The sequence below is a fragment of the Electrophorus electricus genome, chromosome 13 (genome assembly GCF_013358815.1).
Source record: "Electrophorus electricus isolate fEleEle1 chromosome 13, fEleEle1.pri, whole genome shotgun sequence".
Classification (NCBI taxonomy): Eukaryota; Metazoa; Chordata; class Actinopteri; order Gymnotiformes; family Gymnotidae; genus Electrophorus; species Electrophorus electricus.
In genome coordinates this window covers 16,623,526-16,640,012 of record NC_049547.1, presented here as the reverse complement: position 1 = coordinate 16,640,012, position 16,487 = coordinate 16,623,526, and the positions used below count along the sequence as shown (strand labels likewise).

Here is a 16,487-nt window from a genome sequence, read left to right as displayed (position 1 = left end):
ACTGACCACCACAGCTGGTCATCCTGTTTAAGACTTATTAGAACAGGAAAGATTAATGAAAATGGCCAGCATATTGATGAACTGTGCTGCCCACACAAGCTCAGCACTACTGACACCTTCTTTGACACCAAGCCATACCATAAAGTACCATAAAGTATGGTGCAGATTGTGACACTGAGCACTCAGTTGTCAGTAGCAAGGTGAAACCTCAGCCACAAAGATTCCACCACTCCAGAAAGAAGAGAGGGCAGTACATTGATACTAGTGAAACTCACTACCTTATAAAGGTAACGAAGTTCACCAAGCCTTGGAAGGACCCTTGCATTGCTCACCCAGGGCAGAAATCTGTAAGAAATGGGAATACCTAATGGATACCATGTACAATGTTATGATGTCCATTGAAGAAGATCAAGTATGCTGATTGGTTTGAGGTGCACTTTGCCAGATGTTGTTGGCAGGCAGTGTGCCAATGACTACTGGGTCCAAATCTGCTGTAAAATTCAAGAGATTGCAGTCAGCCTGGTTGATCTCACTTGAAAGTGAGCTGAATAAGGTTATTGGAAAAGATGTCCAACATTTGCTAGACTGATGAAGTCTGTGCCAACTAAATGCTCAATGAACACACTAAAGTGTGAGTATACACAACCTGTGTTTTGAGCATCTTGCTTTCATCTCATCTCATTGTCTTTTTGCTTTTTCTGGTAAGGGTTGTGGTGGTACCATCTTTTCAGTGGGACATGTCTGCAACAGCTGTACTAGGAGCAGACCAGGGGGCATCCTTATGAGATGCCAGCACCACATCATTTGGCTCCTTTCAATGTTGAGGAGTAGCGGTTCTACTCTGAGGCCTTCATTAATTGTAGACTTCTGCACCCTACCACAGAGTATGAGTTCAGCAACCCTTGGATAAACCTCATTTTTGCCGTTTGTGTTTGCAATTTTATTCTTTAGACTCCACTCCAGCCTGGCTGAGCCTTGATATCCTGTCAATGAAAACCACAAGCAGGAGTTGAGTAAAGACAACCCCTTGATGGAGCCCAACACCCACAGCAAACAACTCTGACTTAACACCAAAAATGTGAACACAGCTCTGACTGCTAATCAAACAGACTGGACAACCTGAAGAAGCAACCCATATAGTTCATAATCCTGTCTCCCCCCCCCCCCCCCCCCCCCCCCGTATGCTGAAGTATACAGTCACAAAACACATGTAGACTTCCATGATCCCTCAAAAAAGCTGTGGCAGAGAACAGAATTAGTCCACAGTTCCATGACCTGGGCAGAAAGAGCATTGTTCCTCCTGTAGCCTAGGCTCAACTATCATGTAGATTCTCCTCCCCTGTACCCCAGCATAAGACTTTGTTCCTCTCAAGGTCTCTTCTCATACTCTTAGGGAGTAGTACTACTATCGCCTTTCGCTTTCTGTCTGGGGGCTGGGACGCAGATATATGTAAAGCTGCTTTGTGTGAACAGCGCTATACAAATAAAATTGAACTGAATTGAACTTATCCTGGAAGTCTTAGGAAGCATTTTAATTTGTGTCAGTGAGACATGGACTCTGTGGCCAAAAACAAGAACATATTCCACATGTGCTGCCTCAGGCAGATACTCAACATTACAAAGAAAGACAAGGCTTCTCAAAGCACAGTGCTTGAGAGGGCAGTCTCTCTATGATCTTCCTTAAACGGCGAATATTCACTGGTAGGGCTACGTCTGATGTTGATTACAGAAAGATCTCTTTGTCTGGGAAGAGGTCAAAAGAATGACCCCCAACTACACTAAAAGAACATCTGTAAACATGACCTCCAGGCCCGCTCTATCAGCAGGAACTTCTGGCAGTTGCTTGCCTCAGACAGGTCTGTGTAAAGAGGAGGTAGTGGGAAGAAATGTCTTGCTCGGTATGAGTCCATCTTGATGGAAGAAACAGAAGATAGGAGAACCTGCAGGAATCCCCATGTCCATGATGCTATGCTTGCCTTCATTAGTCGCTTCATACATGGTACTAGGGACTGCCACTCCTGCATCAGAATGTACAACACAGCAGTTGGTACACAAATCAGTTCACCAGGGGTGCAAGTCTATGATCCTTCAGGATCGACAGCTGCCCTCTACTGCCTAGAATATCTATGTTGCTGGAGTCTTTACATTTTATAAGGTGTAATTTTATAAGGTAATTGATACTGTCCAAGGAATAATATACCTCCAAGGAAGGAAGGAGACTCCCGATGTGAGTCTACAGACTAAAATGTCCCCCTCATTTTTTTATTTTTTTTGCCTTGAAAATGAAAAACTTAGACTGCATTTAAGGAATTCTAGTTTTCTGGTATTCCACTTTTAAAATCCATATGGATCTGATTAAATAATAAAACTTTACTAGAATGAAATTTTACACACCTCAAATGTTGCTGTGATGTAAATTTGAAAGTTTGCTTTCTTGTACCTGTACATCTTATTGTACTTTTCTTTTTATCTTACTTAAATTATATGAAATGAAAAGGAATAACCACTTTCTATGAAATATTGTTAAAAGTTAAACATATAGCCCAGCCAGACAGGTTTGTATTTCTTTTGCTTTAGTAATTTGTTTATAGTAATTTTCCTTCAGTCTTGAGCATTACACAGATAGCTGATTCTAACATACTGCTGTAACATGTACATGTTTTTTGGGGGTGGGCATTTCTTTGCAATGATCATGCTGGTAAGATTAATAATATACATTATGATTAGTATGCCAAAATAAGTACTTCATGACTAGACCATCATTTCATAATCCTCTTCCTTCTGAGTTTATCTGTAACAGGCTATTATAATGCTCATGGTAACCAATAGATAATATACAACTGATGCACTTGATTACTGGTTTAACTGAAGCTTCCAAAGTACAGCTTCCATAAGGATTTTCTCTCCACTCACTAATAAGCAACCGAATGAAATATCAAGGGAACCATAATTAACATTGTTATTCCATTATTGTCCTTTGTTCCTGTGACGCCACCGTGTGACATTGTTCATTGTCGCTGAATCGCTTGCTGCCTGGGGTGCAATTTCTCTTTCAGTGTCCACTGTAGCTACTGTGCACATTCAGCACAACATAAGATGCAAGCTACGTTCTCTGCACAGCACTTCAAAAGCTCAAGGACCTTCTCAGAAGTAGTCTACTGGGGCCTCCATAATCATGGTCGCTGTCATTCAGCTAGTGAGCTAGTGTCATGTTCATTTAGCATCATAGGCTTATAGATACAGTATATGTGCAAAGTCTCTTTGGGACTATCAAGCCTCTTACATAACATCAATTAAATTAAGTACAAATTAAAAATGGACACTGTATTTTTTTTTTTTTTTTACATTTGTTTATTATTCCTAAGAGTTTAGATCTATATTTTAGACCTACATAATATAATTTGTCAACAGAGCTGTACAAATGCATTTTTGTACACAGAAGCACCTAAACAAAGGGGTCAGATTGATCCTCTTGATTTCGTGGACTAACGTTTACATAACAGATCCTTCAGAGGTGCTGGCGGTGCTCCAGCTCTGCAGTAGGCGTGGGCTGGATGCTTGGGCGTGGCACCGCCGAATTGCTGAGAAATCCCAGATAAGATGAGTTTCAGCTGCCGCAGAGCTGCAGCTGGAGCTGCGTGGGCGTGCGAGGGAGGGGGAATACAAGAAGAGATGCACCATCTGATGCCAATATGCAACAGGGCCCCAGGGCAAGGCCCCTGGAACAAGCGCTCCCAAAGGGGATGTTAAAATCTCATCCCTCTGTGAAGACTTTACCACTGTGCATCAAGGATATAGGGGCCCCTCTGGGGCCACACAGGACCAGAGATTACGCAATATTTATTTTAGCAGGGGAGTTATCTTTTCTAATGTAGAATAAAATGGTTTTGGGAGGACTAAAGACATATATACTAGGGTATAAGTGTCTAAAACCAAGAACTGAAGAGTTACATTCCAGTACTCTTTTTCAGCAGTCAGGATCTTTGCTAAGATCCTCATGTCGTCATCATCCTGGAAAATATTTTTTAGAAGGAGTCCTTCACAGTTAAAGCACAGTTAAAGCAGTTATAGCTAAAACAGAACTGAGATTATGCATACAGAACCATACATATTTATGTGTACTAAATAACAAATGACAAAAATTAACATTGCATGTTAATAAATGTTTTAAAAAATGAAGCCACGGGTGTGATCAGTATAGTACGATACATATATAATATACTCTGATATATTTCTGCTTCAAATGAGGATTTCTCAACCAGGTAAATATGTATTCTTGAATAGTAAATATCGGGTACAATCATCTCACAAATTTTTGTATTAAATTTTCATAAAGTAAAATAATAGTACTTTGTCGAGACAGACTTGGGAACTTTGTTGTAAAATATAGGCCTATTCTGTGTCTGTTCGAGTAGTATTTTTGTAGTTGTTGTAGAGGGGAAGAACAGCCACTCCAGAACATGGGTCTTTGTGCGCCTTCTTAATAATTCTTTGTCAACTAAAAGGTATCCTGCAGAGCGTAGCCCGCGCATGATGCCTTGTGCTTACGATATGGTCTGCGCGGTTTGAGCGCCTCCAAGCAGCTGCGCAGCAGATAACCAATGACAAACAGAAGACGCCGCTCGGCGCACGCATTATATTTAGCGGTGATATTTAAACCATAGGAGAATCTCGTTCCTTTAGCAGAGCAGGGTGCACCTTTTACAGCGCCGTGAATGGAACGATGCTGCCGTTTACTAGTCAGCACTCTCGTGGATTAAATCGACTTTCAGGATACACCTGTGGATTTATTTGGTTTTTGGGACGCACACATGATGCTTTATTTTAGACACTTGCTGATTTTAGTTATCTGTTTGTTGCCAATCAACGAGTGCAGGAAGCATCGTACAAGAGAAAAAAGGTGGACGAGATCTGTTGAAACTGAAAAACGAGGGACGTAAGTGATTTCATTACCTCTTTCTTTGTAAGTAAATTAAATGTGATGTCGTCGTTGTGGACACTGCGTGAACAAGAAGCTTGAAACTGAATACATAAAATCACAAATGTGATAACTCATATCTTTTTGGAATAATATTAGATAAGACGCTGGTGCTGCTTCTTACGATAACAGGGTGGTGACGGAGCATAATGACCACTATAATATAACAACAGATTATTAATACAGAAAGAGAATTAAACGGTGGTGAAAATTGTTGTAGAAAAATAGGGAAGTAACACTGAAGAATCAAAAATAAATTATGTATAAACTACTGTGATCCTAAATGTTGTGCTGGTGGCGTGAATGGTGGAGTTGATGATGATGAAGGTGGTCACAAAGTTACCAGACTAATTCTAGCGGTGTGGGCAGCACCGATGGTGAAAGAGTATTGATGGGGTGATGGTAATGAGGAAGACAGTGATGGGGACAACAGCACAAGCAGCTAAAGATGGTGAGGAAGATAAGATGCAACTGACGAAACTGGAGACGATTCTAAGACATTGCGGGTAAAATATAAATGGCCCGAAAGTGTCCAACAGTAGGCTATAATTAAACCCCTTACGCCCTGCTCTCTTTTCATGTCTCTTCTTCTCGCTTAATGAGGGCAAAGGCTAGGTCACAGTTGGAATGAGTCAGACAGCAGACACTGACTCTGAGCGAAACTCCGTGCCTGCTGCCCCTCGCCCACTGTGGTATAGCCACGTGAAACGGGCACGTTTCGTCCATTTGTCCATTTGAGGCTAGTGGAGTCGTCCGTCCACTACTGAGATACAAGGTTATTCCGTTAAAGAGAGACACCTTACCTCTCACACGGTGTACTTGAGTAACCTACTGTGGTATAAGACAAATAATAAAAGAACACTTAAAAATAAGTTGCTTACGTCAGAATCTTTTCTGCGTTTATGTTCTTCTATCTGAAACACCATGAGCTGTAAATCGAAATGGCAGTGGGAAAATCAGAAGCACAACTGGAACCACTCACTGGTCAATAATTGCTATGAAATTACCAACTAAAAACAATATCATGTAATATATCAGTGTATTATAAGATCTGCTAAATGATAGTAAGTAGTACAGTACAGTAGTACAGTAAATACAACTGCTTGTTAGACTTTTCATATGCCATGGAACTGCAGTGGTAAGCACTGAATATAGATTTTGGAGTGCAGACTATATAGTTATATGACACCCTATAGAGCCCATGATGACTACACCCTATAGAGTCCACCCTATAGAGTCTATAAATTGGTTATATTTTAAAGCCAGTCTAAGATTACAGATTAAAGACAGTCTATTTTGTACTTTTCTAGCTCTCTGATGAAAAAACCTCCAGATGTAACTAAGGCCAGGAAGCTGAAGACAGAGCACCTGCTGAGGGTGGAAGACCATGACTTCACTATGCGACCAGCTTTTGGAGGTGAGGTCATTATTTATCAATTCCAGTGCAGAACTGCTCCATATGTTCTGATCCCTTTTTCCAATTATGCGGTGTCATAACAGCATCAGAAACCTGTTAGAATAAAAACCATAACCCAAGTTTTAGTATTTTTGAAATTATGCAAAATGGGATTAGGAAATGAACTGAAATACCACTTTTGGAAATTGTTTAGTCTAAATAAATCAAAGACAGCCTTGTTTATTTCAATTATCCAGTATTTATCTAATACTTTGAGAAATCCAGAAAGGCCATGTCTATGGCAACTTAAATAATAGTTCACTAAATAAAGAAAGAATGAAAAACATGTATACATAAACATACTGAGGGTTTGCTTTAACATCTATTAATATTGTGCAACACAACACATGTTCACTGACGTGATTTTTTTAGACTTTAAGGTAGCAAAGACACTAGACTTTGACTGAAGTCTTTTCACATCTGAGTTTCTATGACAACCATGCCATAGTTCTTGTTCCAGTCATCTCCAGAGATCAGTCAAGAACTTTAATATGAGGATCACTCCCAGTGCAGGTTTATTTCAGTTGCTTTTCTCAGGATCTGATACAAGCCATCAGCTTTGATTCTTATAAATACTGTATATTATCTTAAAAAACATCTTTTGGTATCTATGCAGCATGAGCGTTCTGACTCTTCTAACCTTACAACAACAGGACTGGAATACTACATTATAGGAGCAAATGAAAATGTGTTCAGGGTCTAACTTTGAAATTTAAAGGTTGGTGCCTCGAGCACTGAAAAATATTTATAGTTCCTCCTCTAATTCAGTCAGCGATAGCATCTTTTTATATCTCCCTGGCACTTTTCAAAAGCAGAAAAAAGTATTTTTATCTGTATGCATGCATGCAGATAATAATACTCTTTTCTACTTTTGTTTTTGCTCAGAATGTATAACTAATGACAGTTCCTTGTGTAGAAGCTCTTGTTTTTCCTGTGACAGGGCACACCTTCGGCAACAGGCCACACAGAAAGAGATTAAAATAGCTGACACACATTCGTACAAATTTCAGCCCTTCCAGTGAATCCACAGACCTCACAATATGATGTAATCCGTTGAATGCTACCTCTCCACAGCCTGATGTCAGAAGACAGTTAAAGCGTTTCTAACCTCATTTCTGTAGTAGACACACCATCTACCAGCTCTCAAACCCTCGTTTACTGTGGTTGGACTGCTACTCATTAGAGTATCTTAGGTAGAAAGTGACATGCTCAGCATGAGTTGGGCTTTTATATCAGAAAGGACAGGAACTTGTTGCAGTTTGGCTGCAGTGCACACATAATCCCCAGACCAATAACCAATGGTGCATTAAGATTTGGGATAATCCTGCAAAAAGGGAGCACCTCAATCATTTAATATATAGCCTCAGTATTTGCCTTCTCTTTATGGATTATGACATAGTGGTATGGATTTCATAATGTCATGGATTACATACATGCAGTATTTTTGGACATTGCTAAATTGATCAATGACGTATTTTTTATTTTTATTTCTTTTATTTTTATTTATTTATTTAATTTATGGCTTTTATCAGTAAATTTTCTTTTCTTTTGGCAGCTCAGACAAAAGGAGTCATAAAAAATTCTAATGGTATTAATATTGACATTGTTAGTTGCAAAAAAAGGAATAGTATTTCACTGTCAGGAATCCAGCAAAGAATCCTGCTGACTTTTATCATCAGTCAAACCTTTCATACCAATTACTTGTTTATTTCTCTCCATTTATTTCAAAGAATGCATTTTGTTGACATGCTCCTGCATAAACACACCAAAGAGTAAATAAATAAGTGAATAAATAATTGCCCTACAGCCAATGTCACACCGTCCCCAGTCAAACCCCTGACAGGCTGGAACCTCCGCTGTATTGGAGCCACTCCATGTACCCACTCACTGTGAGGCATGACATCATCTCTCTCCATCCCCCCTGTTAAAGCTGTTTAAACAATGTTTTACACTTGTCATTATCAGTTGCAATTTTTACAATTACCATGTGTTATCATCATGATACTGATCATTTTACTACTGATATTGGAGAGATTTGAACTATGTAAATGAACTGTGTGGCTTTTATTTTTCTTTTTTTAGTACATATTTAGTACATTTTAGTACAACTTGTGCTGTGAGCCACCTGGTTAACCTCAGATATTCTTAATCAGTGTTTTGTAGGTGTTTTGATGAGTCAGGGTATTCACATGTGCCATTAACATAAATAATTCTGGAAAAAAATTAAGATCCTTAAATATACGCTCAGTTTATATTCATTCAAGGTCACTCAGTTGCTTTTACACACAGACTTACAGCAGGGGGCTGATTAGTTTGTGGTGTGGTGGAAATCTGGAAATAAAATGTCTTTCTTTGTTTGTGTTTTATGGTAAGCTTTTTGCTAAAAGGAGTCTCACACACACACAGTGCTGCGGAGCCGAGACTGAAGAGATAGTCACACGCTGGGTTATTTATACACAGTAAAAAGCAAAAAAACATTCTTAAGGCATAAAGCCAACAATTGGGCAGCTTGCTACAGAATCTTTTCTTTGTAGAGAGAACTGTACGTGCTGAGGACAACTTCTCACAGAATGTTATCTTGTGCATATATGCTGGGATGTTTCTTTCCACAGTCGACGCATAGCAGAGTTGAACTAGATGTCACGTGACATGCAAATTGACTGGTTTGCATGAGGGTTACACTTGCTTCTCTCGCCTACTCTACCTGCTTCTCTCACATACTCTGAATATTAATTTCAAGATTACATAAATCGTTTCTCTGTAAAATCATGAACTTGATATCTGACTTTGATTTAATTTCTGGGTAATGGGTAACAAAATTACTGCGTTGCGATTATCCAAAGTGTCTGAGTTGTGATTATCCAAAGTGATTTCAGTGATAATAGTCCTTTCTTCTCATAATTGGCCACTGTTTGTCAAATGACAAGTAATCACAACTACTAAGTGTTTATTGGTTTCAGCATCTTTCTGAGCACTGAGGTTTAATCCACCATTTACCATCTCTAGTAATTTGGTCAGATTATTTTGGGTTCAGGGTGATGTGGTGAAAGTATCATCTTTCCAGCCTTCCTTCATCATCCGTGTTCATATGCACATATTAACACACATCATTTAACCACAGAGACTGGGCTTTAGACAGACTTGATAGTGCTATCAGCGTAATCCCTGAGAGAGCAAGTGCTTCTGTGTACTACAAAGGGCCCATTGAGAGAAGTACAGTGTAAGATATCAAAGGTGCAGTTCCAGCTGGGTGCTCTGTGAACTTGGCTTCTCCCTGGAGAAGCAGCATTGCTCAGAGACTCTCAGATGGCAGTGGAGTCCCTATGTGCAGAGATCTGAAAAATCACAGATCTAGATTCTAATACGAAGACTTGTTTAATGAGAATCCTCCTAATTAAGGCCAATTGCGGTCCTGGTATCAGGACGTGTCAGGGGCCTAAATTAGGCACACTTACCCACGCAGCTCCCACACACAATTTTCCTAAGTAAATGAAATGTTATATAGTATTTTTAACATCTTATACAAAATTAAATTAGATTAATATTATTACAATGTCATAACAACATTGACAGCAAATTCCAGCTAACTGCATATTTGTTTATTGTTCATCAAAGGCCCTGCTATTCCAGTTGGAGTTGATGTGCAAGTGGAAAGTTTGGACAGTATTTCAGAAGTAGATATGGTAGGTTCAAGCACATATTCACTTCAAAATCCTTGCATTTACATTGCAAAAATCGATCTGAAAAGCGCTCAGACATCCTTTGTGAATATGATACATATTATGTTTCCAGTAATGTCAATGTTAAATTTAAAATGTTCAATTTTCTTATGATCACATTTGAGAAACTGTTGCTTTTTGCTTGTCTTGCTGTTGGATTGGATTATGCAGTATATAGGGCAACCTAGCAGATGTTTCAAACTAGAGAAACTCTGAGTGTTTGATGATGGATCTTTGAGGTTATATGCTTGAGTTTGACTATGCTGTCTAACCCAAACAATAATGATGTACGACAGCCATGCAACCTATATGCATTTTTTAATCCTTTTGGATTTCTTTGATTGGATGTCTTGTGGATGAAGACACTGTGTGATGCAACAGAGAGACTGAGGGCCTTTCTCTGTACATAATTACTCCAAATGTTTATGGTTACATAACACAATGGAAGAATAGGGTCATGAACTGCTTTATTGATTTAGAGTAGCATATGTATTGAGGATGAAGTGTTACATTTCCTGTCTATACAAGTGCCAAAGCTTCTATAAAATATAATTGATGCATATCATTAACTTAATATGCCTTCATTATCAATAGGGTTGGTGTATACTGTGATGTGTAGGTTTGCAAGGCGACACTTTGATGTGCAAAGCCTTCTGCTTTTGTTGTGTAGGACTTCACCATGACCTTGTACCTTAGACACTACTGGAAGGATGAGCGCCTGTCTTTTGCCAGCACCACGAACAAGAGTATGACTTTCGATGGTCGTCTAGTGAAGAAGATCTGGGTCCCAGATGTTTTTTTTGTACACTCTAAGAGATCTTTTATCCATGACACTACCACAGACAACATCATGCTGAGAGTGTACCCAGATGGCCATGTTCTGTACAGCATGAGGTGAGGGCAAACAAGCTCAGATTTAGTAAGTCACTTATCATGTCACAGAAATGTTGTGCATTACCCATGTGAAAATATAGTGACTCATTTTTTTTTTTTTTAAAGCATTCCCTATGTATATATTATAGTCTGTGTTCTGTTAACTTTGTTGAAATGTCATTAATAAATTAGGGATTAAAAAATCAATTGGCAAATGTGATTTCATATTTAGATTAGTGTGCTATAATGTATTAATTGTAATTCCACAATAATTCAACTGTAATTCCACCGTATATTATGAATTTATTTGCTAAAACTACTTGGGACAACTTATAAACAACATGTAGGTGAACTGAACGTTCATTTAGGACATTAAGATAGCCACTTGTAAATCATGCAATTACGGTGTCCACCATGCAATTTTAAAAATTCTTTTTGTAATCTATGTCCTGTGAAAAGGCAAGGTATATTCTACAGCAGTGTCATTCTATTACATTTGCATACTGCTGTAGCTTTAAAATTAGAATTCAACTGCTGGTCCTCACTAATGTCTGTGGTGATGTGTGTGAAGAATTAGGCTAGTCTGACCTGGGTACAGGGTAACATTGAAGGGTAGCACTAGGTTCAAAGTCAAATTCCACACTGGTTGTGCTTGCTGCAGGGAGATTGTCATTATTGATGGGCCCGGCCTACGTTTATCTGCAGATAAGAGGTGGACTGCTCCGGCTATGGCACCAGCTTACAGCTTTTCCCAGAGAGCACATCAGACAGTGGTTGCAGTTGAATGAATAATGCATGAGCAGAGCATTTTTCTTGCTGTTTTCCTCACACTTTACCCTTGATTGCATCCTTTTGCATCAGTTGTGACTGACTGTAGCTTAATGTGCATGGTTTATCTTGTGGTTTGATGAGTTAACTTCAAGCTCTTTAGTGTGTATTGTGTTTCTGTGACTCAGGGTGACGGTTACAGCTGCCTGTAACATGGACTTCAGCCGCTTTCCTTTGGACACTCAGACCTGTTCTCTAGAGTTGGAGAGCTGTAAGCTCTCTTTTCTTACTGGCTTACACAATAGGCATTCATAGCATAAAGCATAGATTTTTGCTAAGGACTTTCTTTTCACAGTTGTCCAAACATTTGCAAATGCATAACTATTTACCTCTGCATATGTATAACTATGTTCACCTGCATATGCATAACTATTTACATCTGCAGAAGTATAATTAGCTTTATGTGCACACCAATTTTACAAAACATCCACATATGATCTGTTGTCTTTGGATCTGCCAGTTTAAATATCAGATTGGGAGAGGGTTAATGACTTAAGATGCAAACTATGACCATTTTATGTTTATTCCATGTATTTGGTGGTTTACATCAGTTTTTATGTTCATGCTACCACCTGCTTCTCAGATGCTTATACGGATGAAGATCTGATGCTGTACTGGAAGAATGGGGATGAGTCTCTGAGCACAGATGACCGGATATCTCTCTCTCAGTTCCTCATCCAGAAGTTTCACACTACCTCACGGCTGGCTTTCTACAGCAGCACAGGTGCGAGACCACGTTCCGTAGTGACCTGATCTTGGAAATTTCTCCTGGGTCCCCTGAGTGCAGCTGCAGTTCTCTGAATCTCTGAATCTTAAAGCTCTGAATCTCTTTAGGCTGGTACAACCGTCTCTACATCAACTTCACCTTGCGGCGACACATCTTCTTCTTCCTGCTACAGACCTACTTCCCTGCCACCCTCATGGTCATGCTCTCCTGGGTCTCCTTCTGGATCGACCGCAGGGCCGTCCCGGCTAGAGTCTCCCTAGGTGAGGTTGCAGGCAGTAGGTGCAGAGCGCAAGGGTGGGAGGGGCAGTGCGGTGAGGGCGAGGGGTGGGGGAGTGAGTTGGGGGCGGCGGGTGGGGGGGTGTTCACAGGTGCTACAGATGTTCACAGCATATTTTCACATTGTGCAGGCATCACCACTGTACTCACCATGTCCACCATCATCACGGGAGTGAACGCCTCCATGCCACGAGTCTCCTACATCAAAGCCGTGGACATTTACCTGTGGGTCAGCTTCGTCTTTGTCTTCCTCTCTGTGCTGGAGTACGCGGCAGTGAACTACCTTTCTACAGTGCAGGACAGGAGAGAGCGCAAACTCCGAGACAGAGTTAGATCACAGGTAATAAAGGCTAATAAAGTACCCTTTCTTATGACTGGATGTAAAAGCAATGAGGAATATGTTTGTTCTAAAGCGTCTTTGGGTACGGCGAAAGGTGCAATTTAAGTGTAATTTCATATCACAAAACTATTATTATTATTTAACGCTATTTATTGATTTTGGTATAACAGTTATAAGTCGTAACAGGATAATTACTTTTCAAACAAACATGACACACCATTACAGTTTAAGGAAAAAGACAAAACAATAACAATACAACAAGAAGAATTATATATATATATATATATATATATATATATATATATATATATATATATATATATATATATATATATATATATATATATATATATATAAACACTACTGTGAAATGCATTTGTATGGCAAGAGCTGATTAAGTAGTGTGGGGGGGGGGTTTGTCATTTTAGCCACGCCCTCCGTGATTGCATGTACCTGCACGGGGTTACTGTCATGTGTCTATTTAAACCTCTGCTAGTGTGTGCACCGTGTTGGTCGTTGTTTGCTGAAGTCTGTTAAAACATTTGTGTAGCCATTGTTAAATGTTGTGTAGCCTGTGTTCAGTTAAACGTATAGTCATGTCCCTCGTTAATGTTGTGTGTGACTGCCATCGTTATAGTATGTGTTCTATGTTAATTAATGTACGTCACTATGGAGGGAGTCTGTGCGTCCTGCTCCACGCCTAGCCATATACATACATATGGAGTGCCAGCACAGGCTGAAATATCAATTCAAGTTCGAGTATGCATGTCACATAATGAAACCAGGATCTAATTGCAAGGCGTCAGCGTTTTTTTTGTTTTGTGTGGTTTTTTTAATAGAAATTGTCAGTACAAAGGAGCAATCCAAACAGCAAAACCAAAGGCAGACACAGCCAGTAACCAGAACGGAGAGAGTAAATGTACAAAATGGCAGGCAAATTGTCACAAAGGCAAAAGGAGATCAAAAACACTGCAGAGATGGGTAGAAGCTAAAGGTGAATAACAGGTGAAAGACATTAGGATTCAGACAAGAAGAGATAGGTGTAGTCGGTTGATAGTTTCGGGAGCGTGGTCGGTAGATGTGACAATGCATCAGGTAGACAAATATTTTTTGATAAATGACTTTCTAAAAACTGACAGAGTTGTCCCCAGATCTCTAAAAATTATGTGGTTTCTTTTTAATGGCAAATGCTTTTTTTGTTGTTGTTTTTTGTGTGGCTGAACACAGAGTGACTTCAAGCCCTGGCCAACTGTTAGTGCTTCTAACTGTTTCCACTGACAAGAAATACTGTTTTGCATGAAGGAACCATATATTGACCAATTTTAAAATCCCTACTAGATACTGTTGTGTTTTCTGGGAATAAGACAAGAATACATCATTGTGGCCGGTACTGGAAGTATTTAATTATATCATTTCTATTACATACTTTCAAAAATTGTCAATCTGAGTGCATTCCCACATTCAGTGAGTGTCCCTACCGCCACACCACACTTACTGGCTGTGTCTGGATTATTGTCATTAACCTGTCTTAATAAATAGGGGCTAATATCTGCATAATCCATTTATACTGTACAATTTAGTCTAGAATTAATAGATGGGCACTGAGTATTTTAACTCACCATTTTCCATTCTTCATCTGAAATTTCTGTATTCACATCTCTGCTCAAATGTGGTCTTTTTCCGGGGAATAAAATTGTTCTTGTGAAGCAAGGAAAAACACTATTACTAGATGATGGTGGTGAATAATGTCAGGAAATTGTCCAACTAACAGCTGCTGGCTATAATTTTGACCTCACTGTGATTTATAACTGTGATTTATTGTGATTTTTTTTCTCCATCATTATTGTGACCTCTGGTCTGGCTGTGATCCCTTTCTGCTCCAGTCTCTGTCCTGCACATGTGGCCTGTCGCACACCAGAACCATGATCCTGGACGGCATGTACGGTGAGGCCGACGCCAACAGCTTGGCCGGCTACACTGCGGCCCCCACGGTGCCAGAAGAGGAACCTGAGAAGCAAGAACACATGGTGGTGCACCTTTCCGTCAGCAACGCCTCCACCGCCGCTAAGAAGAAAGGCATCCGTCACTTCAGCATCATCCAGAACACCCATGTTATCGACAAGTACTCGCGCATCATCTTCCCGGGATCCTACATTTTTTTCAACCTCATATACTGGTCAGTGTACTGCTGATGTTCACAATAATACTTTGGGGTTTGGAAACTCGCTGACCTCCCCCAGGCCACTTCTTTCATGTCTTTTTGGTGTGTACGTGGTTTGCACTGTGTGAGACTGAGCTGCTATGGCCCTTGTGAGGTTTCAGCGAATTAATTAATTTTGATTAATTTTCAGTGGGCGGTTTGGGCCTTGATCGGTGGATAACTTATTGGTGATGCATAATGTTTCAAATGTGTGAGTGTATTTATTTACTATAGGTGTAATTTATTGTTACAATTAATACTGAATAAAGATATGAAGTACTGTTGCCATTTTTTTGTTAATCTGCTAACTTTATCTAAGTAACTGGATCACTATGTACTGCATGGCATTTATGACCAGTGAGGAAAGTAAGGACACTTTATTGTGTTTATGTGAATTTATTTATGATGCTTCTCTTATTTGAATGTTTGAAATAAATCTAATGAAATGCTCCTTAGTTTATTACATGACTATTACTGTGTTACATGACTACATGTTACTGTGTTACATGACTATACGTTACTGTGTTACATGACTATATGTTACTGTGTTACATGACTATATGTTACTGTGTTACATGGGCTGGTTGACTGCACATTTTTACCAGCTCCTGCTCAAAGATTATTATTTCTTCTAAACTGCACAACACACCACAAGCAAAAGGTGGGTCATCCCGTAATTAAATATTATTTTTTAAATTTGCCCTATGTGCAACATAAAATTTTCAAGGCTACTTGATTTTATTAAAATCTTCTTGATTGTCTCATGCAGTGTTATGTGTATATCATATAAATGACTCTTTCAGTGGAGCCTCATTGAGAAGGGTGTTTTCAGATCATTCTGGGATGATCAATAAAACTGTCTTGTCATGAATCTCTCTGCAACTTATTCAAATAAGCAAACATACAAATAAGGCAAAAACAAGTAACGTAGCTTGGTTACTTCGTTTTTTATTTAGTTTCATAACAATGTACTGACAAAGCTTATCAATGCAAGCTCGACATATAAAAGGTGAATATACACTCGACAGTGTACGAATCCTAGCGATGAAAGCGCGCGCGCTCATTTTGAATTTTGACCCGCCGCGTGACG

The 16,487-nt window shown here is 39.4% G+C and overlaps 1 protein-coding gene across 1 annotated transcript; it reads left to right on the top strand.

Annotated features, from left to right (window-relative positions):
• The first annotated feature begins 4,698 nt into the window (after positions 1-4,698).
• On the top strand, positions 4,699-16,268 carry gabrr2a (gamma-aminobutyric acid type A receptor subunit rho2a). The gene is made up of 9 exons (XM_027030873.2): positions 4,699-4,936; positions 6,289-6,395; positions 10,050-10,117; positions 10,824-11,047; positions 11,983-12,065; positions 12,438-12,578; positions 12,689-12,841; positions 12,989-13,197; positions 15,081-16,268. Exons 1-9 carry the CDS (start codon positions 4,812-4,814, stop codon positions 15,387-15,389), a joined length of 1,419 nt encoding a protein of 472 aa, XP_026886674.1. The 5' UTR covers positions 4,699-4,811; the 3' UTR covers positions 15,390-16,268.
• Positions 16,269-16,487: the final 219 nt, after the last annotated feature.